This window comes from Podarcis melisellensis (assembly GCF_964234715.1).
Source record: "Podarcis melisellensis genome assembly, chromosome: 4".
NCBI lineage: Eukaryota > Metazoa > Chordata > Lepidosauria > Squamata > Lacertidae > Podarcis > Podarcis melisellensis.
The window spans coordinates 95,245,829-95,269,751 of NC_138531.1; the positions used below are offsets into that span (position 1 = coordinate 95,245,829).

Genomic DNA, 23,923 nt, shown 5'->3' on the forward strand with positions numbered 1-23,923 from the left:
GAAGTTAGGGAAAGGTTCAGCCTTTTGGAAGCATGGGTCTGATTACAAAACATCACAAATGGTTGCCTTTTCTTTGAATAATTTAATTGGCCGACCTGTCTCTTTCTTTGTTGTTGTTGTGTAGTCTTTTAGTCGTGTCTAACTCTTCGTGACCCCATGGACCAGAGCAACCCAGGCACTCCTGTCTTCCACTGCCTCCCTCAGTTTGGTCAAACTCATGCTGGTAGCTTCGAGAACACTGTCCAACCACCTCGTCCTCTGTCGTCCCCTTCTCCTTGTGCCCTCCATCTTTCCCAACATCAGCATCTTTTCCAGGGAGTCTTTTCTTCTCCTGAGGTGGCCAAAGTATTGGAGCCTCAGCTTCAGGATCTGTCCTTCCAGTGAGCACTCAGGGCTGATTTCCTTCAGAATGGAGAGGTTTGATCATCTTGCAGTCCATGGGACTCTCAAAAGTCTCCTCCAGCACCATAATTCAAAAGCATGTCTCTTTCTTTAATATGCCCAATTTATAGCCTTATCCATACATGCAGTTTCACAAGCCGCCAAAAGACGTTCCTTGTGGAACGGACTCCCTTGGGATGTTGTGGACTCTCCTTCCTTGGAGGTTTTTAAGCAGAGGTTGGGTGGCCATCTGTCATGGTTGCTTTAGTCGAAATTCCTGCACTGCATGGGGGTCCCTTCCCAATCCACAGTTCTGTGATTCGTTATAGAAGACACAGATACTGTCCCTTTTTTCCAAGACTACCTTTGCTGCCACCAAAATATTAAGCGTGAGTATCTTCTTTGCTCAGTCCAGTCTGGGTGGCGGCCTGTTTTAAGATAATTCCTGAATCACCCATGCTTAGATTCACATGAGTTACTTGAAAGATTTCTGTATTGCATTCCACCAAGGGACCTTGAGCTTTGACCACCTTATAGGATAGGATAGGATAGGGAAGTGGGTGGTGCTGTGGTCTAGACCACTGAGCCTCTTGGGCTTGCTGATCAGAAGATTGGCAGTTCTCTATCCCAGCTCCTGCCAACCTAGCAGTTCGAAAGCACACCAGTGCCAGTAGATAAATAGGTACCACTGTGGCAGGAAGGTAAACGGCGTTTCCGTGCACTCTGGTTTCCATCACTATGTCCCGTTGAGCCAGAAGCGGTTTAGTCCTGCTGGTCACATGACCTGGAAAGCTGTCTGTGGACAAACGCCGGCTCCCTTGGCCTGAAAGCAAGATGAGCACCCCAACCCCATAGTCATGTTTGGCCGGACTTCACTATCCAGGGGTCCTTTACCTTTACCTTTTTACCTTATAGGCTGCAAATCTGCAACATTAGTACTTTACTTTCCTACCATCTAGGTGTGGGTGGGCAAACTGCAGCTGTGCGGCACAATGCGCCCTCTCTCGAACCCAGACCCCTTTCAACGGACCACCCTGTTCTCTTGTCAACTACCCTGATAATGCTTCCAGCTTGCTTGCTTGCCTCTGTGGATCTCTGACTTCCGCCTGCCTGGAATGCAGCCAGCTGTACGAAATGACATCCGTGGTCCCGCCCATGTTTTGCCTCTGGCCCCGCCCACCATTGGCATGCAGCCCCTGAAAGGCTTCCCAATAGAGAATGTGGCCCTCGGGCTCAGGAACGTCCCCCACCCATGATCTAGTAAATTGACCTGAAATACATCAGCTTTTGTGACATCGTCAGTAGAGCTTGGTTCTCTTAATCTCAGGGTTGTGGGTTCAAGTCACAAGTTGGGCAAAAGACTTCTGTATTTTGGGGGGTTGGACTAGATGACCCTCGTGTTCCCTTCCAATTCTATGATTCTTCCTTCAAGGTCTGCAGTCTCCCCCCCATCTACTTTTTTAAAAAAGTGTCTTCTTTTTATGTGGAAGAAAGAAAACAGGCCGGCTGGAGTTTGCCAGCAGGAGAAAAACTGATTAGGAGGAGAGTTTGGCTTTCCTTGGCAAAACAGTTGTCCTTATCATGCAGTTTGTACGTCAGTTTTGCCAGTTCCTCATAGTCCATCAATTTCTCTTGCCACAGTTCTTTTGTCGGGGTTTCTTCATTCTTCCATCCTCGTGCTATTAAGACTCTTGCTGCCGTTGTCGCGTACATAAATATGTTCTTGATTTTCCTTGGCAGGTCTTTTCCTACAATCCCTAACAAAAATGCTTCTGGGTTTTTTTTTTTTTGGTTTTTTTTGCAAATGTTAATTTAAACATTTCCCTCAACATGGCCTGCTATACATTCCCATCCAGATACACTATGCCCACAACTTACACGTAGGTTCCGGGGATCATGCCTGCAGCAAAGATTACGTCTAATCAAAACACATTAGGTTCAACACGGGTGGGATTGCCAAAGCCTTTTCCCCCCAGATGCCTGTCGCTTTTATAATATTCTTAAATTCGTTTCGCCAAGCGTGTGAAACTCAAGGTGCGCAAGTTAAATGCGCGTGAATTGAGAGCTTGCCGTGGTTTCGTTTCCCTCCTCCTAAGCGCCTCTCTTTTCCATGCAGAATGTGAAGGCGGTATCCGAGACCCCCGCCGTGCCCCCTGTGTCGGAGGACGAAGATGATGAAGACGATGCTGCCCCTCCCCCGGTCATCGCTCCCCGGCCCGAACACACGAAGTCCGTAAGTAGAAATCTCAAAGCAGCTGGGCTCCCACTTGAGTAAAGCATTGGGCCTTCGGAGAATTGATTCGAGTGTCTTCTGCCCCACAAGTATAATGTCGTCTGGGTGAAGGGTGGACCCCTACCCATTGCATGAACGGAACCACAATAATAAAAAAATATTATTATATAAATTATGAGTAGGGATTCGAACTCTGCCCAGCTCCATCCCTGAAGCGCAGCTCCACTGCTTAAAAGTGCAGAATTATGTTATTCAGTAGCTGGATAGCCAGATGCCTGAAACTTGGGTCTCCAGCTGTTTTTGGACTACAATTCCAAAAGTCAGGGATGATGGGAATTGTAGTCCCAAAGCAGCTAGAGGGCCAAATTCGGCCATGCCTCTTTAGGCCAACTTTTTAAACACCCACCCACTGGATTTTCAGTTTTGGAGTCACTTTTCACAGGGCTGCAGCACTGTGTACTGCAGTGGTGAATCTCAGGAAGTTTGGGACTAAGCGAGAACCTCCTTTTTAGCCGCTTGTAGTGTCTGATTCACCTCAGAACTATTTAGATATATATTCTACCTCCCCTCCCCGCAGATATACACCCGGTCGGTGATCGAACCCCTTCCTCCAGCCCCGACCCGAGACGTGGCCACCTCTCCGATCCCATCGCCTTCCGAAAACAGCACGACCCCTCCAGACACGTTGGCGAGGAGTACGGAGAAGCAGAAAAAGAAACCCAAAATGACAGATGAGGAAATCTTGGAGAAATTAAGTAAGTCTTCTCACTGCTGGGTTTTTCAAATGGAACCTCAGGGAAATGGATATATTTCAGGTCACCTCACACTGTGAGGTTGTCGCCACTTCACAACTGCGCTCCTCTCTCTCTCTCTCTCACACACACACACAAAACACACACACATACATTCTCCCCAGGCTCCACCTTGTGCTCCAGCCGAAGTGCAAAATTTAGCACTTTCATGACACCGAAGAGATGTTTTCGTTCTTCAAAAACCCCCAGCTTTCTGAATCCTCTCCCAGTGGTGTCAGCTGGTGGGTTCAGCTTCTTCAAAGGAGGAAAGATGCTCTCTCTGTTTGTGTTTCTGTGTTAGGTGTGAATGTCAGAGCTACCCTAGAAGCTCCTTTCAGTTTCAAAACCCTGGGATGTGTGAGGCTGTATTCTAGCCTTGCTGGGGAATGCAAAAACATTTCAAATGCAAGAGCGGCCCTGTTGGATGGGAACAAAGCCATCCTGTTTTCCAGAAGGGGCGAACCAGACGCTTCGAGAAAGCATTCTGGTTGTGTGCAAATGCAACAGCCTTCTCATTGCTGCCTGTCCTCTGACCCACACCCCACTATATAAACTGCATTTTCGTGCGCTGCTCTGGTTTGCCAGAAGCGGCTTAGTCATGTTGGCCACATGACCCGGAAGCTGTACTCCGGCTCCCTCGGCCAAAGCGAGATGAGCACCACAACCTCAGAGTCGGTCACGACTGGACCTAATGGTCAGGGGTCCCTTTACCTTTAACATGAATTTCATTATCGAACAAGACCATTGATCCATACAATGAAAGCAATAAACAATGTACTGTGGCCACACAATCAATCAATCAATCAATCAATCAGTAGCTGAACTGGGTTCCATACAGTCACAGTCACAAAAACAAAAAAGATCTGCAAAAACACAAAATAAATAGCAAAAACAGACAGACCTCAATGTAACCCTCAAAACGGAAGTGTGGCACTCAAATTGGAAGCGTAACACTCAAAACGGACCACATTCGGCTTCTTCAAAAAGTCCGCAAATCGGAACTCTTAGAGTTTACAGTGTTTGGGTTGCGAGTTGGTTGAGTACCAAGGCGTTTGAGAACCAAGCTACCACTGTATTTGCAGACTTTGACGAAGCCTACGGTTTGCAGTGGGCCGGTAAGGAAATCAACAACCTTTAGAGCGTCCCCGTCCAAAAACACCCCACAGACAACTTGCTCGGTATCGTAGAATTGTAGAGTCGCAAGGGCCACCTCTCCCATCTATGAGACATATCTTATAATTTCTGTTCATATGTCTTAGTTGTAGTGGATTGGGATCAGCACGGGACTCATATATACCCCGTATATAATGCATATTTGTGTTAGAATTCCTGCTCCACGATTGCAGTCATGGGATTTTTGCCTATCACATGACATGGTATGTTTTGACTCCACAAAGTGGGAAGTGACGGAGACAGGATGTTTGTGTTACTGTGTTCCGTGAAGTGGGACTATATTGTCCTTCTTTCTTTTTCTCTTTGCTGTCTGATGCTAGAGAGAGAGGGAGCCATGTTGCAGTGCTCTGTGTGTGTTTATATGTAAATAAAGTAGATTAGCCAAAATGCTGAGTTCCTGAGGTCTGTTACGCAACCGTGAAGACTCTGCGGATCCCTAAGTGTGCCGATGTCTGTTGGCATCGGTCGCTGTGATGTTCGGGCTGAAGAAAGCTTTTGAAGCTCCCGAATAATCGACCAGGAGGGAGGGAACATGCCAGTCAGGCACGTGTCTCTGCCAGGGTCTTACTCGAGTGTAGGACGAGCTCCTGACAATTTGATGCAGGCACCCTGAAGGCAGCTCATATAAAGGACGAAAGCAGCAACGGCACATTGATTAATGTATCAGCTAACAGCTAAAGTAATATTCCTGAATACCGGGGAACTTTAAATCACAAGGCAACAGGAACGGTTTTGCCCGGTGCCTAAGAGGCAACAGAGATGGCACCAGGTGAACGTGTCCTTAGTTTATCTGCTTAGCGAAGCTAATTGCATTCCCAGGGGTTTGAGGTCTTGCAAGGAGCTCTGATGAGCTCAGATTCTGTCATGCTTGCTTTTGAATTTGTTTGTACAGGAGAGCTGATCTACCTTCCAAAGCTCTTTCATTTTATCCTAATTTTTGTTTTCCTTCTTCTTTTTTTTGGAAGGAGGTATTGTGAGTGTGGGTGACCCCAAGAAGAAATATACAAGTTTTGAGAAGATCGGGCAAGGGTTAGTATATGGTTTCCGGCTTCCTTCACCTCTTTTGCCTTCAGCATGAAATGAGCATGGATCTGGAATTGCTCAAAATGCATTTTATCCTTTGCTAGAGCATAGCGACCAGTTGTGATGGCGTTTTACTGAATCCCAATTGTTTGTGCTCTCAGGTGTGTGACTGAATGCCTGAACACAATTGTGACTTATTAAAATTTAAAAATCCCTGGGCTGTTTCCCAGTTTGATTAGGTGTGACGAGATGACTCTACAGTTCTATAAAATCATAGGATTGTAGCTCTGGAAGGGACCCCAAAGGTCATGCAGTCCAACCCCCTGCAATGCAGGAATCTTTCCACCCAATGTAGGGTTCGAACCCACAACCCTGAGATTAAGAGTCTCATGCTCTCCAGCTGCTGAGCTGTGAAAAAGCAGTCTTAGTAGATTTGATTGACTCAAATCCACATCTTCGGGTAGAAAACAGCAGTTTTAAAGAAGCCATATACCGTATTTCCCCGTCTATAAGATGCTGCCCCCCATGTATAAGATGCCCCCTATTTTGTGGGGACTCCAATTTAAGGGATGCGGGTGGCGCTGTGGGTTAAATCACAGAGCCTAGGACTTGCCGATCAAAAGGTCGGCGGTTCGAATCCCCGCAACAGGATGAGCTCCCGTTGCTTGGTCCCTGCTCCTGCCAACCTAGCAGTTTGAAAGCATGTCAAAGTGCAAGTAGATAAATAGGTACCGCTCTGGCGGGAAGGTAAACAGCGTTTCCGTGCACTGCTCTGGTTCGCCAGAAGTGGCTTAGTCATGCTGGCCACATGACTCGGAAGCTGTACGCCGGCTTCCTCGGCCAATAAAGCGAGATGAGCGCCGCAACCCCAGAGTCGGTCACAACTGGACCTAATGGTCAGGGGTCCCCTTTACCTTTACCTTTTACCGATTTAAGAAAATGGGGGGAGATACTATCCGTGTATAAGATGAGCCCAGATTTTGAACCTTAGTTTAGAGCAGGGGTTAGCAAACTTTTTCAGGAGGGGGCAGGTCCACTGTCCCTCAGACCTTGTGGGGGGGCTGGACCCACCGCCTCCTGAAAGCACCCCCCCTCCCAAAAGGTCCCCTGGCCTATGCCACTCAAGCCGCAGCCACTGATGTTGCCTCTTCTTCGGCAGCGGCAGCGTCCTCTGTCTCTGTGGGGCACAGAGCCTAGGTCGCTGGCCTGGGCGGCGGAGGCAGCCTCCATGCCGCTGCCGCTTCCTTCCTGCTCTGCCGCTTCCTCCCGCTTGGCCACCTTAGCGGGAAGGAAGAGGCGGTGCCCAGAGGTGTCCGCGGCTTCCTGCAGCCAATCAGAAGCCGTGCCACTTCGTGGAAGTCAGTCTCCGCGCAGCGAGGCCTCTGCACCGCGCCTGTTTACCTATGGGGGCTCGGTGAAGAGGTTGACTCACAGTCCGAGCTGTGAAAATCTTCAGCCGAGGCGAGCGTTTGCCTTGATGTCACGTGAAATGAGCTGGCAAGCGTTTGCAGAGAGCAGTTCAGAGAAAGTCAAGCTTAAGCATGTTAAAATTAGCTGAATGTTTGCCTCTAAAACAGTGAGGGTGAAAAGGTGCACACACTATTCCTTTTGTGTGCATGCGTGCGCACAAACGCTCTTGACACTCACAGCTATTGTGTTTGCCTTCTCTATTCTGGGGCTGCTAACTTCCCCTCCCAGCGTGATCCCAACCAATTAGCGATGGTCATGAGAGCAGAATGATGTAACGGCGCCATACAACCAATTGGCTCTTGCTGTGCAGTGATGCCGCCAAAGGGAAACAAAGTGAAAAACCCAAGAATTCTGAAGCTCTGCTGGAATGACGAACCTTGGCTTCCTCCTACTGACTACCAAGCTTTCGCTTACCTAAGTTGCTTGCGGGCCACTTGAGTTATTCTTTTTCCAAACTCTCCTCTATCTGTGGTTGTTTTTAGCTGAGTCTGGCTTGCAACAGGCTAACTTCCCCTGAAGACCTATAACCTAGTTGCAGAATATCTGCTTTATGCATAGAAAGTCCCTGTTACAACCCCCAATAGCATCTCCAGATAGGATCATTCCCTGCTTGCAACCTTAGAGAGCCACTCCCAGTCCGTTCAGACAGTGCTAAGGTGTTGTTGTTTAGTCGTTTAGTCGTGTCCGACTCTTCGTGACCCCCTGGACCAGAGCACGCCAGGCACTCCTGTCTTCCACTGCCTCCCGCTTTGGTCAAACTCATGCTGGTAGCTTCGAGAACACTGTCCAACCATCTCGTCCTCTGTCGTCCCCTTCTCCTTGTGCCCTCCATCTTTCCCAGCATCAGGGTCTTTTCCAGGGAGTCTTCTCTTCTCCTGAGGTGGCCAAAGTATTGAAGTGCCTGGCATGCAATGGTCCATGGGGCACGAAGAGTCGGACATGACTAAATGACTAAACAACAACAAAAAGTCCATGATTGGTCAGAAAATAATGGATGGAGGCAGGATTCAGTGGAAGAAAGGCAGATCTTTATTTTTAGGTTTCAGCAGAGACACACACACCCCTTGCAAGGAGGTGAGGACAAAGAACAAAGTGCACAGGAACCTTTAATTATTTTAGGCATTGCCCAACCCCTTAGCTAAAGACCATCCAAAAAGCACCATTCATACAGAAAGAGGCAGCTTCTCTCCTGTCTGTCAAGATGACAGACAGATGCATTACCTGGGTTGCCTGGCCATTCTTTTGAGCCGGTAAGTAGGTCACACAGGCCTTACCCTATTCATACAGAAAATAGACCCTTGAGACAGGATTTGTATGATTTGTAAGTGAAAAGAAGTAAGGGGAAAGGTGTCTCCAAGATATTTGCTTCCGCCTAGGAAATATTTGGGGTCATGAAGAATCAAGATGGCTTCAGGATTGCTTTCCTGTACTATTTCAGATGTGGGATTTATATACTTGAGTACGTGTGTTTTACCTTGTGCCTTTATGAACATTTATTTATTGAACATTTACAATAAGAGCATGCCTTAGCTGCTTGTCCTTTCTTTCAGAGCTTCAGGGACAGTTTACACAGCGATCGATGTAGCTACAGGTCAGGAGGTAAGTGTTATGGGGATACTGGAGCCGTTTCACTAAATGAGAGATGCTTTGATTTTGAGCCTCTCTTCTTGATCCCCGCTCCCCGATTCCCTCCAATTCAGAATTGTGAAAAGGGACACAAGAGTTGGAAACTTAAATTAGACCCAGCTTCAAACAACTAGAGACTTAATTGTAATTATTCCTCTTCCCTCTTCCCCGCCTTCATTTCAGGTTGCAATTAAGCAGATGAACTTGCAGCAACAGCCCAAGAAGGAGCTGATAATTAATGAAATTCTCGTCATGAGGGAAAACAAGAACCCCAACATTGTCAACTATCTGGACAGGTATTCACACTTTTTTTCTAAGAGGGAATGTCATGTGTACAAGATTCAGGGCAGATGAAAGAAAGCACTTATTTACGAAGCGTGTTGTTAAACTGTGGAACTCTCTGCCACAAGAAGCAGTGGTAGCCACCAGATTGTATGGCTTTAAAAGAGGATTGGATAAATTCAAGGAGGAGAGGGCTATTGATGGCTACTAGCTGTGATTGCTGTGTTCTACACACAAGGTTCCAGTAGTGATGTATGGAAGTGAGAGCTGGACCATAAAGAAGACTGGTCGCCGAAGAATTGATGCTTTTGAATTATGGTGCTGGAGGAGACTCTTGAGAGTCCCATGGACTGCAAGAAGATCAAACCTCTCCATTCTGAAGGAAATCAGCCCTGAGTGCTCACTGGAAGGACAGATCCTGAAGCTTCGGCTCCAATACTTTGGCCACCTCAGGAGAAGAGAAGACTCCCTGGAAAAGACCCTGATGTTGGGAAAGATTGAGGGCACAAGGAGAAGGGGACGAGAGAGTACGAGATGGTTGGACAGTGTTCTCGGAGCTACCAGCATGAGTCTGACCAAACTGCAGGAGGCAGTGGAAGACAGGAGTGCCTGGCGTGCTCTGGTCCATGGGGTCACGAAGAGTTGGACACGACTAAACGACTAAACAACAACACACACAAGGTTGGAGGCAGTATTGCTTTTGAATGCCAGTTCCTGGAGAGAAGGGCTCTTGTGCTCAAACTTGGTTAGGGACAAAACCTGATTGGAATACTAGATGTGCCTCTTTGTAGTATTGACCAGAGGAGGGCAGAAGGTAGATTGAGATCTGCTGGCAGATATTGGGGCGGTTTGATATAGATCAGTGCTGATTTCTGACCCACCGTTGCTTAATAATGGCAACTACAAAATGACAACAGGAAATTGAAAAAATGGCAGGGAACTTTGGAGTGAGCTCTATTCAGTTTTGGCATTTGAAATGAATTCCCCGGTTACGAATTCATTAATTCCAAGTGCCTGTCTTTGGCATCTGACTTCCATTTGGTGAATCTTGAGTGTCTAATAAAAAAATAAAATAAAGCGAATTCCACAAGCCTCAAGTCTGCCTGCCTCTGCAACACTGAATCCCAACCGCAAAAAGGCCTGAAGTTCATATCTGTATGCTTTGCACATATCGAAGCCCCCTCCCCCATAATTTTAGTTTTTGTATATCATATCTGTAGATGCCTCCTTCTAGTGTGTGGGTGATGCAGTTTTGGCCGCATAAAGAGCCTCAGAGAATATCTGCTGTTACTATGCAAGTTACATGCACTTAAAAAAAAAAGGGGGGGGGGGAGACAATTTACTTGGAGAACAATGGCGTCCCTGATTAACATTCTCTTGAGCAAGAAATGTACACATCTCATGTTGGCCCAAACTGTCTTTTAAAATTAAACCACAGTTCAAAAGTTGAGAGGAGCATTTTTTTAGCAGCTTCTGAAAACCAGTGGTTTCCCCACAAAATGTGTGTCTTATTTTCCCCACCAGTAGTTTCACCAGCTCCTAAGTAGGATAGTAGCTTTGCGCAATAACAAAGGATAATCTCTTCAGGAGACGGGAAGATCTTCTTAACTTGATGCAGCCTCCAACTTTAGTGGACTTTGATTAAGAACATAAGAGCCTGTTGGATCAGGCCTGACTGTTAATGGGGAGGGAACAAAAAACTTTGGAGGTGGACTGGAGTATGGCAGAAGGGGGCATGGCTGGCTGGAACAGGAGTGGCCACGTTTAGACATTTTTGGAATAGGGTAATATAGGGTAATAGCGGGTGGCGCTGTGGTCTAAACCACAGAGCCTATGGCTTGCCGATCAGAAGGTCAGCGGTTCGAATCCTTGCAACGGGGTGAGCTCCTGTTGCTCAGTCCCTGCTCCTGCCCACCTAGCAGTTAGTTTGAAAGCATGTAGATAAATAGGTACTGCTCTGGCGGGAAGGTAAACGGCATTTCCGTGCGCTGCTCTGGTTTGCCAGAGGCGGCTTAGTCATGCTGGCCACATGACCCAGAAGCTGTCTGCGGATAAACGCCGGCTCCCTCAGCCTATAGAGTGAGATGAGCGCTGCAACCCCAGAGTCGTCCACGACTGGACCTAACGGTCAGGGGTCCCTTTACCTTTACCTTTTAATATTGAATGATAAAATTAAGCATGTGATTGGAGATTGTTCAGCGAACATGGCAATGGATCATTAACCGATGTGAGCAATCCAATAAATACTATTAGAATCATAGAACTGTAGAGTTGGAAGGGACCATGATGGTAATCTCGTTCAACCCCCTGTAATGCAGGGATCTTTTGCGCAAAGCGTGTCTTGAACTCACAACCCTGAGATTAAGAGTCGCACTCTGTACCAACTGAGCTATCCCAGCAACCTATTTAATCCCGTTCAAGCAGTATGTACTTTAACACCGCAGAGGATCACGTTTGCAAAAACTTGGAAGAGTAGCCAAGGAAGAAAAGAATCAGTTGGAAGTCGTAACAGTAAGAAAAAAGCCCACGGGAACAGATGGCAGTTGTCAGGTGGACAATAATCTGGTTTTTTTAGAAAGGGGAATTGGCGACCTCTTATAAAAAAATTATGGAGAAGCTGGTGACCATACGGTTCTAAGACATTGGATGCTGTGAGTTCAGGTCAGAATGGGAGCTTCATCTTCCTGCTAGCTTCTAGACCTGCAGCTTTTGGCTCGTTTTCTTTCCTCCGGGGAGGAGAAGTTGCTGCTGCTTCGCTTCCTCCTTTCCCAGCGGGGCAGAAGTTGCAGTGGGGCCAGCTCAGCTGCCTTTGCCAGAAACATGTTTGTGCTGAGATTTTCCAGACTGAAAAAGTCCCCTGCTGCGGCTGTCCCCGAAGCAGCCATCACAGATGCCCTTAGCTGTCACAGTTCTCCGGCAGCCCGGTCCCTGTTCATTCATCTAAAGCCGTTTTAGCCTATTCTGAAAAACAGCAATGAGTTGTTTTGGTGGGGAGAAGGACTGAAACACCAGGATATTTTCGTTAAGAGATGGGGCACCTGTGAAAATTCATGGGTGGAAACAAAGGGTGGGGAAATTGTTTTTTGCTCTATAAGACTCACCTTTTACCTCCTAAAAAGTAAGGGGAAATGTGTGTGCGTCTTATGGAGTGAATGCAGGCTGCGCAGCTATCCCAGAAGTCAGAACAGCAAGAGGGATTGCTGCTTTCGCTGCACAGCGATCCCTCTTGCTGTTCTGGCTTCTGAGATTCAGAATATTTTTTTTCTTGTTTTCCTCCTCCAAAAACTAGGAGTGTCTTGTGGTCTGGTGCGTCTTATGGAGCAAAAAATACGGTAACCTCGAAACATAGGAAAAGGGCAGCATCAGGATGTCAGACAGGGAAGACCCCTGGCCATAGCTGGAAATGCTGGGGTTTGAACCAAGCACCTTCTGCATGCAAGTCTAGTGCCCCAGCCACTGAACTTATGGCCATCTCTAGCACGCACTGCTGCTAGAAGGGTCCTTTAGGTTGGAGAAGGGCTAGAGTGGATCATAGCTGTCAACTTACATATTTGAAAATTAGGGACCAGCAGCCTCAAAAATAAGGGATCAGCAGCCAAAATAAGGGATTTTCAGAGCACAGGAAGGTTCAACTTCTGAGCCCCTCCGAGCCAAAGGCAGAAAGCCCAGCCAGCAGCCAAACGAAGCCTCAAGCGGTGGTTCCCACAGCGCAGCAACCCGGCAAAGGGGATGCAGCAAGGAAAACCACCATCACCTCTGGGAAGCGCTGAGCAAAGGCGAGTCCCCAGGCAACGTGGCCGATTTGATCAGCACAAGGCATGCAAGCTCCACCCCCCAGTCGTTCTTAGACTCCTTGTTGGGTGAGCAACACAGCCAAGCAACACAGTTGGCGCCTCCCTCCTCCCTGGCCGGCAGGGAGGGAGGGAGAGGAGCTGCTTCCTTTGAAACGCGGGAAATTTAAGGGACATCATCAATAAGGGACAGCAGCGGGACACGGCGCTGGGATAAGGGACTTTCCCACCAAATAAGGGACGGTTAATGGCTATGCAATGGATGCTCGGGTTGCGAATGTGATCCGTGTGGGAGGCACGTCCGCAACCCACAGCGCCACATCTGTGCATGCATGGGTTGCGATTCAGCGCTTCTGCGCATGCGCAAAGCGCGATTTAGTGCACTTGCGCATGCGTGAGCGCCGAAACGTGGAAGTAACCTGTTCCAGCACTTCTGGGTTTCAGCGCATACGTAACCCGAAAATGCGCAACCTGAAGTGTCTGTAACCCGAGGTATGACTGTATATCTCAGTGGTAGAGCATCTGTTTTCCCCATAGAAGGTCGCAGGTTCCATTCCTGGCATTGCCAGGAATGGAACCACCCCCTGTCTAAAATCCCAGAGGACCACTAAAGGGCAGTGTAGACAAATTGGATGAAGACAGAACAATGGCCTTAAAAGGCAAAGGTAAAGGGACCCCTGACCATTAGGTCCAGTCATGAACGACTCTGGGGTTGCGGCGCTCATCTCGCTTTATTGGCCGAGGGAGCCGGCGTACAGCTTCCGGGTCATGTGGCCAGCATGACTAAGCCACTTCTGGCGAACCAGAGCAGTGCACGGAAACACCGTTTACCTTCCTGCCGGAGTGGTACCTATTTATCTACTTGCACTTTGACGTGCTTTTGAACTGCTAGGTTGGCAGGCGCAGGGACTGAGCAACGGGAGGTCACTCCGTCATGGGGATTCAAACTACCGACTTTCTGATCGGCAAGTCCTAGGCTCTGTGGTTTAACCCACAGCGCCACCCGCGTCCCTGCCTTAACAGGTAGCTGCTTATTATTAGGAGCAGACGGGGCTCATCCGCCTGGGAAGGGAGCCCATCTAGGAGAAGGAAAGCTCTGATCCTTAACCTCTGCTGCCTTGAGGGACATCTTCAGGAGAAGAAAAGACCACGGAGTAAACCATGTACGCCTCCTTCCAGCAGCTCCTGCAGCCAAGCTGGTGCCAAATGTCTTGCTCTGCTTACCTTTGGGTCTCATTAATGAGGCTGAGAGAGGGGTCTTGTTGTCCGGGCATCCCAGGCTTGTGCCTCGGGGAGTAGGGGATCAATTCAGTCCTGCTAATGCAGCAGTTTGAATTCACCCCCGGAAGTGCACTCCATTGCGGACGGATGCCAGCAACTAATCTGCTTATGTTCCATCACCAAGCTGGTGCCCTTCGGATATTTTGGCCACGCTGGGAATTGTCGTCCAAAGCATATCATAGAATCCTAGAATCATAGAGTTGGAAGAGACCGCAAGGGCCATGGAGTCCAACCCCCTGCCAAGCAGGAAACACCATCAGAGCACTCCTGGCATATGGTTGTCAAGCCTCTGCTTAAAGACCTCCAAAGAAGGAGACTCCACCACACTCCTTGGCAGCAAATTCCACTGTCAAACAGCTCTTACTGTCAGGAAGTTCTTCCTAATGTTTAGGTGGAATCTTCTTTCTTGAAGTTTGGATCCATTGCTCCGTGTCCGCTTCTCTGGAGCAGCACAAAACAACCTTTCTCCCTCCTCTATGTGACATCCTTTTATATATTTGAACATGGCTATCATATCACCCCTTAACCTCCTCTTCTCCAGGCTAAACATGCCCAGCTCCCTTAGTCATTTCTCATAAGGCATCGTTTCCAGGCCTTTGACCATTTGGGTTGCCCTCCTCTGGACACGTTCCAGTTTGTCAGTGTCCTTCTTGAACTGTGGTGCCCAGAACTGGACACAGTACTCCAGGTGAGGTCTGACCAGAGCAGAATACAGTGGCACTATTACTTCCCTTCATCTAGATGCTATACTCCTATTGATGCAGCCCAGAATTGCATTGGCTTTTTTAGCTGCCGTGTCACACTGTTGTGCCAGCTACCAGGCTGGCAATGTTTGATGCAGACCCCTCTTTCCCCTGTCATTTGACACATGAGACGTGTGGCCCATCTTATTCCCATAATTATCATTTGTTTTTAATTTTCAATTGTTGCAACCTGTCCTGGGACTCGCTGGTGAAGGGTGGGTCATAAATTTGAGGATGATTTGTTTGCATGCCCAAAGGAGTCCTATAGAAACTGGGGACTGGGGTGCCATCTCTTCAGGGTCGCATAATGTGGGAACGCCCCACCGGAGTTCTCTCTGCTGGTGTTTCCTCCCTTTTCTGCTAGCAAAATACTCAAATGTATTCTCGCCGCAAATTTCCCAGCAACTGCACATTCCCTGGCTCCTTTCTTGACACATTAGGAACACTTTTCTTTTTTTAAAAAAAAATATTATTGACTATTTTCACATAACAAATTGTTCCCACAATTGTATTTTCCCCCATTTCCCCTCTCCCGTCCCCACATACCCCTCCTGCCCCTCTACGACTTCCCTCGGTTCCTCTTTCAGATTTATTAACACATATTGTTCCCTGCATATTATAAAAATGTAAAAATCTCTAAATTATCCATCTTATTATGTTAACAACAAAATTTGTGTATGTTTATTCAAAACCTGCCAAGGAATCCAACTCATTTTGTTGTTTCTTTAAGTGCTTTGTAAAAGGTTCCCATTCTTCTTTAAAGTCACAGTTGTCCTTATCACGTAGTTTGTGCGTCAATTTTGCCAGTTCCGCACAGTCCATCAACATTAGAAACAGTTTTCAAGCTGGGAAGAAGACAATATGCCATTTCTCTATCCCCCTACCCATTTGGGGCAGGCACAGGGACATTCTCGGCCACATATAGAAACCCCCATCGATCCTGCAACCATCCCTGCCACGCTTTAGAAGATAGCCACAAGGTTCCTGCCTGTTTCGCCCTCACAACAACCTTGCAAGGTGGGTTAGGCCGAGCAAGAGACTGCCTCCTCCCTGTACTTTGGCTTGCCGCTGTTTTATTGATTATAGTTTAGAAATTATTTATTGTAACTGTTGAGTGGATTTCTGTTTAACTTTTATACGTTACAGTCATACCTCAGGTTGAAGTAGCTTCAAGTTAAGTATTTTCGGGTTGTGCTCTGTGGCGACCCAGAAGTAACGGAGCGCATTACTTCTGGGTTTTGCTGCTAGGGCATGTGCAGACACTCAAAATGACGTCATGCGCATGCGTGGAAGTGGCGAAACGCGACCCGCGGACACACAGATGCGCAGTCACGTCTTACGTTTACTTCAGGAAGCGAACGGGACTCCGGAACGGACCCCATTCATATCCAGAGCTACCACTGTATTATTATTTAATACTATTCTAATGATTGTTGAATGTTACTTTTTTGATATAGGTGGCCTCTTTTAAAGTTTTATTATCACATTTTTGTATTGCATCAGATTGTACATTTTGTGTTTCTTCAGCTTGTAAACCGCCTTGAGTATTGTAAGGTAGAAAGACGGTATACAAATTAAAAAATGAAGATGGCGATGGCCACTCAGGAAGCTGAAACGCGGAGCAGGAATTTGAACCCGGGTCCTCCCCCAGCCGACCCGCAAGCCTGTTCCTTTCCACTGTCCATTTTGAGCTACCATCTGGCTCTGCTGTCAAAATAGCTCTGCTCTCTTCGTTTGGCAATGCAGTTTTGTGTGTGTGTGTGTTTGGTGAAAGGTACACAATGACCGTCTGTTATTTCTCTGGCTTCCCGCAGTTACCTCGTGGGGGATGAATTGTGGGTAGTCATGGAGTATTTGGCAGGCGGTTCCTTGACAGACGTGGTGACAGAGACCTGCATGGATGAAGGGCAGATTGCCGCCGTGTGCCGGGAGGTAAGGACTTAAACTATGTATATATTTCATTCCAAATGGAAGTCCAGGGCTTTGCTGGCGAATGGGACGCGCCGCTTGGAGTTCCTATGTGCATGAGAGAGAGATGGAATTATTTGAATTTCCTGGAGTGCCTCCAGACTGTCAATATATTTCGGGAGGGGTGCAAGCTCATTCCAGGAACTCTAGGCGTGCGCAACTGAAGTAAGTCGGAGTTCTCTGTTCCCCCAGCACAACAAATCCACTTTTTTCAAAAAAGAAACAACATTTTCTAAGTCAAAGGGAAATGCAATGCAAAGCATTGGGATGAATGAAAGACTAACAGGAAGACATTTATGCACCCTGCAAGCGGATCAGGATGAATGCTGGATAAATGTTGCGGTTTAAATAGGTGCCTAAAAATAGAGTGGTGATGTTTAGGGGGTCGTGTTCAAATTCTGGCAGCGCTAGTCAAAAAGATCAAGTAGCAGCTAATGGAAAAAACCCTTCTCTGCCTCAGTCCTAGGACAGCTGCTGCCAGTCTGTGATGGAGGAACCTTTGTCCTCCCCGAAGCATCAGTCAGCACGGCCAAAGACCATAACGAGAGTTGTAGTATACTTGTTTATTATTTTATTTATTAAAGTTATATACCACCTTTCATTCGAAGATCTCGGGGCAGTTCACAAGAAAAAATACAGGATAGAAGCACAAAATAAATAGTTGAAACAAAACAAAAACAAATTTTAAATGCGGTAGAATATTAATCAGCCTAAGGCCTGCTGGAAGAGGAACTTTTTTGCCTAAAGGTGTATAATGAAGGCACCAGGCGAACTTCCCTGGGGAAAGCATTCCACAACCAGGGAGCCACTGCAGAGAAGGCCCCGTTCTCGTGTTGCCACACTCTGGACCTCTCACGGAGGAGGCACAGAAAGAAGGGCCTCAGAAGATGATCTCAGAGTTGGGGGTGGTTTATACTGGGAGAGGCAGTCCTTCCAGTCATTATATGCGCCAGAATGAATTTTCTCCAAAAGCATTCTGTGAGAAGTGACACACATATACTTACCTAATTTCATTTATGCACTGACTTTCCTCAAAGAGCTTGAGCTGGTGTTACGTTGATCTCCACCCCCCATTTTGTCCGCACAACAACCGTGTGAGGTAGGCTAGGCAGAGAGTGAGTGAGTGGTCCGAGGTCACCCAGTGAGCTTTGTGGCTGAGTGGGGATTTGAACCCTGGTCTCCCAGGTACTAGCCCAGTGCTCTAACCACTACACCACACTAGCCTGCACAAAACCTCATTGTTGTTTGCAATGTACTGATTGTTGCTGCCTGTTTTTTTCTTCTCCCACAGTGTCTCCAGGCATTGGAATTCCTCCATGCCAACCAAGTTATCCACAGGGACATTAAGAGTGACAATATATTGCTGGGAATGGATGGCTCTGTCAAGCTAAGTATGTGGACAAGATGGCTGGGGAGAATTGTACATCTGGAATTTCAAAGCCACCCTCTTTTGTTTTGTTTTGAGGATGGATGGATGGCGGCTAACGGATTGAGGTTGAATCCTGACAAAACAGAAGTACTGTTTTGGGGCGACAGGGGGCGGGCGGGTGTGGAGGACTCCCTGGTCCTGAATGGGGTAACTGTGCCCCTGAAGGACCAGGTGCGCAGCCTGGGAGTCATTTTGGACTCACAGCTGTCCATGGAGGCGCAGGTCAATTCTGTGTCCAGGGCAGCTGTTTATCAGCTCCATTTGGTAGGCAGGATGAGGCCCTATCTGCCCGCAGACTGTCTCGCCAGAGTGGTGCATGCTCTAGGTATCTCTCGCTTGGACTACTGCAATGTGCTACCTTTGAAGGTGACCCAGAAACTACAACTAATCCAGAATGCGGCAGCTAGACTGGTGGCTGGGAGTGGCTGTCAGGACTGTATGTAACACTGGTCCTACAGAATCTATATTGGCTCCCAGTACGTTTCCGAGCGCAATTCAAAGTGATGCTGCTGACCTTGAAAGCCCTAAATGGCCTCAGCCCAGTTGACCTGAAGGAGCATCTCCACCCCCATTGTTCAGCCCAGACACTGAGGTCCAGCTTTGAGGGCCTTCTGGCAATTCCCTCCCTGCAAGAACTGAGGTTACAGGGAACCAGACAGAGGGCCTTCTCGGTGGTGGCACCCTCCCTGTGGAGCGCCCTCCCATCAGATGTCAAGGAACTAAACAACTATCTGATGTTTAGAAGACATCTGAAGGCAGCCCTGTTTAGGGAAGTTTTTAACGTTTGATGTTTTATCGTGTTTTTAATATTCTGTTGGGAGCCGCCCAGATTGGCTGGGGAAACCCAGCCAGATGGGTGGGGTATAAATAATAAATAATGATGATGATGATGATGATGATGATGATGATGAAGGTCTTCCAGAAGGGAAGGAGCTGTAGCCCTGCTCTGTTTTCCTGCTTCCCCTGGGATGGCTCAGCCAGTAGAACGTAAATATTAAAGAAGATAAGACCTTGCAGTCTAAAACTTTGACGTGAAAACTAAATTCTGCCCGGGACTCCTCCAAAACAAAGGAAGACTGTTTCTTCTACTGCTGCTCTTTTCCTGATTTTCCTCTTCTCTTCTCTCCTTCCCCGTCAGCCGATTTCGGCTTCTGTGCTCAGATCACTCCCGAGCAAAGCAAGCGCAGCACCATGGTGGGGACGCCATATTGGATGGCGCCTGAGGTGGTGACGAGGAAAGCCTATGGACCCAAAGTGGACATCTGGTCTCTGGGGATAATGGCCATCGAAATGATAGAGGGGGAACCGCCGTACCTCAACGAAAATCCACTGAGGGTGAGCGTTTTTGTTCTAACTGAGAGGCTTCCCGGATCCTCTGCCAGTTCGTTTAGGCCAGCTGTCCCACCGGGGATTATAAATGTTTCTCATTTGTCCAGAGTGGATAAAAATCAATGATTAAATATATATATAAATGGATTTTTAAAATTTAAATTGGATTTTTCAAATAAAATGCTTTTGGAGGAATTTTTTCTTCTCAAGGTAGTTTTCTGTTTAAGTTACATTATATTCCAAAGGCTATTCATCAGGAAATAAGGATTTGTTTTAAGTTTTTCATGTGTGCTAAAACTCAGGTTTGTTTGTTTTTTTAAATTTATTTAACCACATCAGTTAACATACATGGATACATATGCTATAATGTTATTGTTTTAGTTAAATAAATTGTTATTAAGAAAATGATTATTTTTCTCCTTCCAATCAAGAACCGCAGAAAAGTTGTCCAAATATAAACAATTTACTTATTAAACTTCATAATTATCGGTCTATGTGTTTCAAATAGGGTAACCAAATCAGTAATTTTCGATATAACTGTAAAAACTACTCTGAAAACTTATTATTCCGAAAATGAAACCTTCATCTGGTTGTAAATATTAAGATGATACCAGCAAGAATGAGCCTTTCTGTGAAAATATGATATAAATCAAGTCTTACTGATTGGTGATTTAAATCATGGGTTTAAATCGATTTGATTTAAATCAAATCCACCCTGCATTTGTCTGACTTTGCATTGGTACCTCTGGTATTTATTTATTACATTTATATCTCATCTTATTCTTCCGAGGAGCTCAGGGGCTAAACATGGTTCTCCTCCCCATTTCCTCCTCACAACAAATCTGTGAGGCTGGTTAGGCTTAAGAGATGGTGAATGGCCCAAGGCCATGCTGTGAGTTTTATGGCCTAGTGGGGATTCGAACCCTGGACTCCAACACTGTAACCCAGAGGTAGGCAAACTAAGGTCCATGGGCCAGATGTGGCCCAATCGCCTTCTCAATCCAGCCCACGGACGGTCCGGGAATCGGCGTGTTCTTACATGAGTAGAATGTGTCCTTTTATTTAAAATGCATCTCTGGGTTATTTGTGGGGCCTGCCTGGTGTTTTTACATGAGTAGAATATGTACTTTTACAGTGGTACCTCACAAGACGAATGCCTCACAAGACGAAAAATGCGCAAGACGAAAGGGTTTTTCAGTTTTTGAGTTGCTTTGCAAGACGATTTTCCCTATGGGCTTGCTTCGCAAGACGAAAACGTCTTGCGAGTTTGTTTCCTTTTTTCTTAAAACCGCTTGAAGAGGTGCAGTTGCGACTGACCGTGCTTCGCAAGACGAAAAACCGCGCAAGATGAAAAGACTCGCGGAACGAATTATTTTCGTCTTGCGAGGCACCACTGTATTTAAAATGCATCTCTGGGTTATTTGTGAGGCCTGCCTGGTGTTTTGACATGAGTAGAATGTGTGCTTTTATTTAAAATTCATCTCTGGGTTATTTGTGGGGCATAGGAATTCGTTCATTTTTTTCTTCAAAATATAGTTTGGCCCCCCACATGGTCTGAGGGACAGTGGGCCGGCTCAGGGCAGAAAAAGCTTGCTGACCCCTGCTCTAAACTAATGTTCAAAATAAAATAAAATCTCTGAGCTGAGCTCTTTTTTCTTCTTCTTCTCTTCCCACCTGCTTCTGTCCTCTCTTTTAGGCTTTATATCTTATTGCTACCAACGGGACCCCCGAGCTGCAGAACCCAGAGAAGCTTTCGCCCATCTTTAGAGACTTCCTTAATCGCTGCCTCGAGATGGATGTGGAGAAGAGGGGGTCTGCGAAAGAGCTCCTCCAGGTAAACGCATCGATTTGAAGAAAGATTGCTTGTTGTTTAGTCCTTTAGTCATATCCGACTCTTCGTGACCCCCTGGACCATAGCACACCAGGCACTTCTGTCTTCCACTGCCTCCCGCAGTTTGGTCAGGCTCATGTTTGTAGCTTCGAGAACACTGTCTAACCATCTCATCCTCTGTCGTCCCCTTCTATATGTGCCCTCCATCTTTCCCAACATCAGGGTCTTTTCCAGGGAGTCTTCTCTTCTCATGAGGTGGCCAAAGTATTGGAGTCTCAGCTTCAGGATCTGTCCTTCCAGTGAGCACTCAGGGCTGATTTCCTTCAGGCATTTAAAGGCAGGATCGTACCACTTCTAAAGGGACAGAGCCTTTAAACCAAAGAGCCTAGGGCTTGCTGATCAGAAGGTCAGTGGTTTGAATCCCCGCTACGGGGTGAGCTCCCATTGCTCAGTCCCAGCTCCTGCCAACCTAGCAGTTCAAAAGCACGTCAAAGCGCAAGTAGATAAATAGGCACCACTGCGGCAGGAAGGTAAACGGCATTTCCGTGTGCTGCTCTTGTTCGCCAGAAGCGGCTTAGTCATGCTGGCCACATGACCCGGGAGCAGTATGCCGGCTCCCTCGGCCAGTAAAGCGAGATGAGCGCCGCAACCCCAGAGTCGGCCATGACTGGACCTAATAGTCAGGGGTCCCTTTACCATTTAGTATCTTTAATATCCCCACAACACTGAGCTCATTGGATCAAAGGTCTCACCCAGGTCTCAGGCAGTTTCCCATGTGTCAGCCCACCTTCAAATTTACCGCCATTGGTTTATTGCTTGAGCCGACCGTTCTTCCTTTGCCGAAACCTGTCTCCTTCTTTTCCAGCACCAGTTTCTCAAAATCGCCAAGCCCCTCTCCAGCCTCACTCCTCTGATCATCGCGGCGAAGGAGGCAGCGAAGAACAACCACTGATGCGCTCCGTGGGGCCGCCGTCGCCGTGCCAAACCCTCTTGGCTTTTAACTTTTCCCGAAAACACCTGTTTCAAAGAGCCCGGCTCTCTCCTGACTTTTATGGCCACGCCCCGAAGCTTTTCATCCTGGGAGATGGGGACCGCGGCATTGACGTGCACCCGACTCTCAAAAGCAGACACCTGGGGGCGGAGGCAGGATTCGCCCTCAAAACTGCGGCCTCCCATGTGGAATGGGTGTTTGTGTGGGGCGGAATTTGTATGTTTGAAAGAGCCATTAAGGGGCTGTCTGATCTCAAACAAAATAAGTTGCCAAGCCAGTATGTTTTCATATCTTTTAGTGTGTTGTTGAATTTAAGAAGAGAGGAAAACATGATTCCATGCAACCTTTAGGACAATTGGAGGAACTGCATTTCTAACTGCCTGTGTTTTCTTTTACCTCTGCGAAAAGCCCCTTGTTCGTATGACTACTGAGAGGCAGGCATAGTTTGGATTACATGAAAACTAGCACAGGGAGTGTTTTTCTTTTTTGAAAAAATAATCTCAAGGGAAATGGAATTTCTTCCACTGAACCAGAAATGAGCATCCTGTATCTGTTGGAAGATGGCAGTTAATGAATGTTCATCATGCTGTGTGTTTGGGGGCCGGATGGTGGTGGGGATTTTTGTGTGTGAAACTTAATTGCCCTACGATTAAATTCTCATCCTTGTTTCCACCCTTCTGACCGGCATCATCTGTGTAAATCTGTGCTTTTAATTGCGTTGGGAATTTTTCAGAAAGGTGAAGGCGCTTTGTATACGCAGAGGGCTCTGTTGGCAAAAAGGCCATGTCTGATATCAAAGGACAATTGAAAGTACAGCAATTCAGAGAGACCAAAGTACCAGAGGCTAAACTGCGAGAGCAAGAGACATTTGGAGACACAGACACACACACACACACACACAGCTGTCAACTTACAGATTTGAAAATAAGGGGCCAGCAGCCTCGAAAATAAGGGATCAGCAGCCAAAATAAGGGATTTTCAGAGCACAGGTATGTTCGACTTCTGAGCCCCTCCAAGCCAAAGGCAGAAAGTCCAGCCAGCAGCCAAACGAAGCCTCAAGTGATGGTTCCCACAGCGCAGCAACCTGGGAAAGGGGATGCAGCATAAAATAATAATAATAATAATAATAATAATAATTATATATATATATATATATATATATATATATATATATATATATATATATATATGCAGGTTTTGGTGTCCTCGGGTGTCTTCCCGTGTAAAAGTTGGGGTGTCTAGGCGACGTTTCGACCTCGTCGAAACGTCGCCTAGACACCCCAACTTTTACACGGGAAGACACCCGAGGACACCAAAACCTGCATTCCTGTACCCGTGAAAATCTACGAAAGCATATATATATATATATATATATTTGCTTTCGTAGATTTTCACGGGTACAGGAATGCAGGTTTTGGTGTCCTCGGGTGTCTTCCCGTGTAAAAGTTGGGGTGTCTAGGCGACGTTTTGACGAGGTCTCACTCGTCATCTTCAGGCTGGTGCTTTCGGCTTCTTGTTACTGGAACAGAGCAGGATCTCAGTGTTTGAGTTCCTATAAATACTGTTGAGGGGTTTCGTAAC

At 47.0% G+C, this 23,923-nt stretch overlaps 1 protein-coding gene across 2 annotated transcripts in view; it reads left to right on the forward strand.

Moving 5' to 3' along the window:
- PAK1 (p21 (RAC1) activated kinase 1) overlaps positions 1-23,020 on the forward strand; it is a 107,926-nt gene extending 84,906 nt beyond the window's left edge. For both annotated transcript variants that reach the window (XM_081909896.1, XM_081909895.1), the window contains 10 exons: positions 2,498-2,614; positions 3,192-3,369; positions 5,544-5,607; positions 8,622-8,670; positions 8,881-8,993; positions 16,609-16,726; positions 18,054-18,153; positions 19,330-19,526; positions 21,217-21,354; positions 22,217-23,020. In XM_081909896.1, the coding sequence (XP_081766022.1) occupies positions 2,498-2,614; positions 3,192-3,369; positions 5,544-5,607; positions 8,622-8,670; positions 8,881-8,993; positions 16,609-16,726; positions 18,054-18,153; positions 19,330-19,526; positions 21,217-21,354; positions 22,217-22,303 (1,161 nt within the window). In that variant the 3' untranslated portion in view covers positions 22,304-23,020. The remainder of the gene's footprint in view (positions 1-2,497; positions 2,615-3,191; positions 3,370-5,543; positions 5,608-8,621; positions 8,671-8,880; positions 8,994-16,608; positions 16,727-18,053; positions 18,154-19,329; positions 19,527-21,216; positions 21,355-22,216) is intronic.
- The last annotated feature ends 903 nt before the right edge of the window (positions 23,021-23,923 follow it).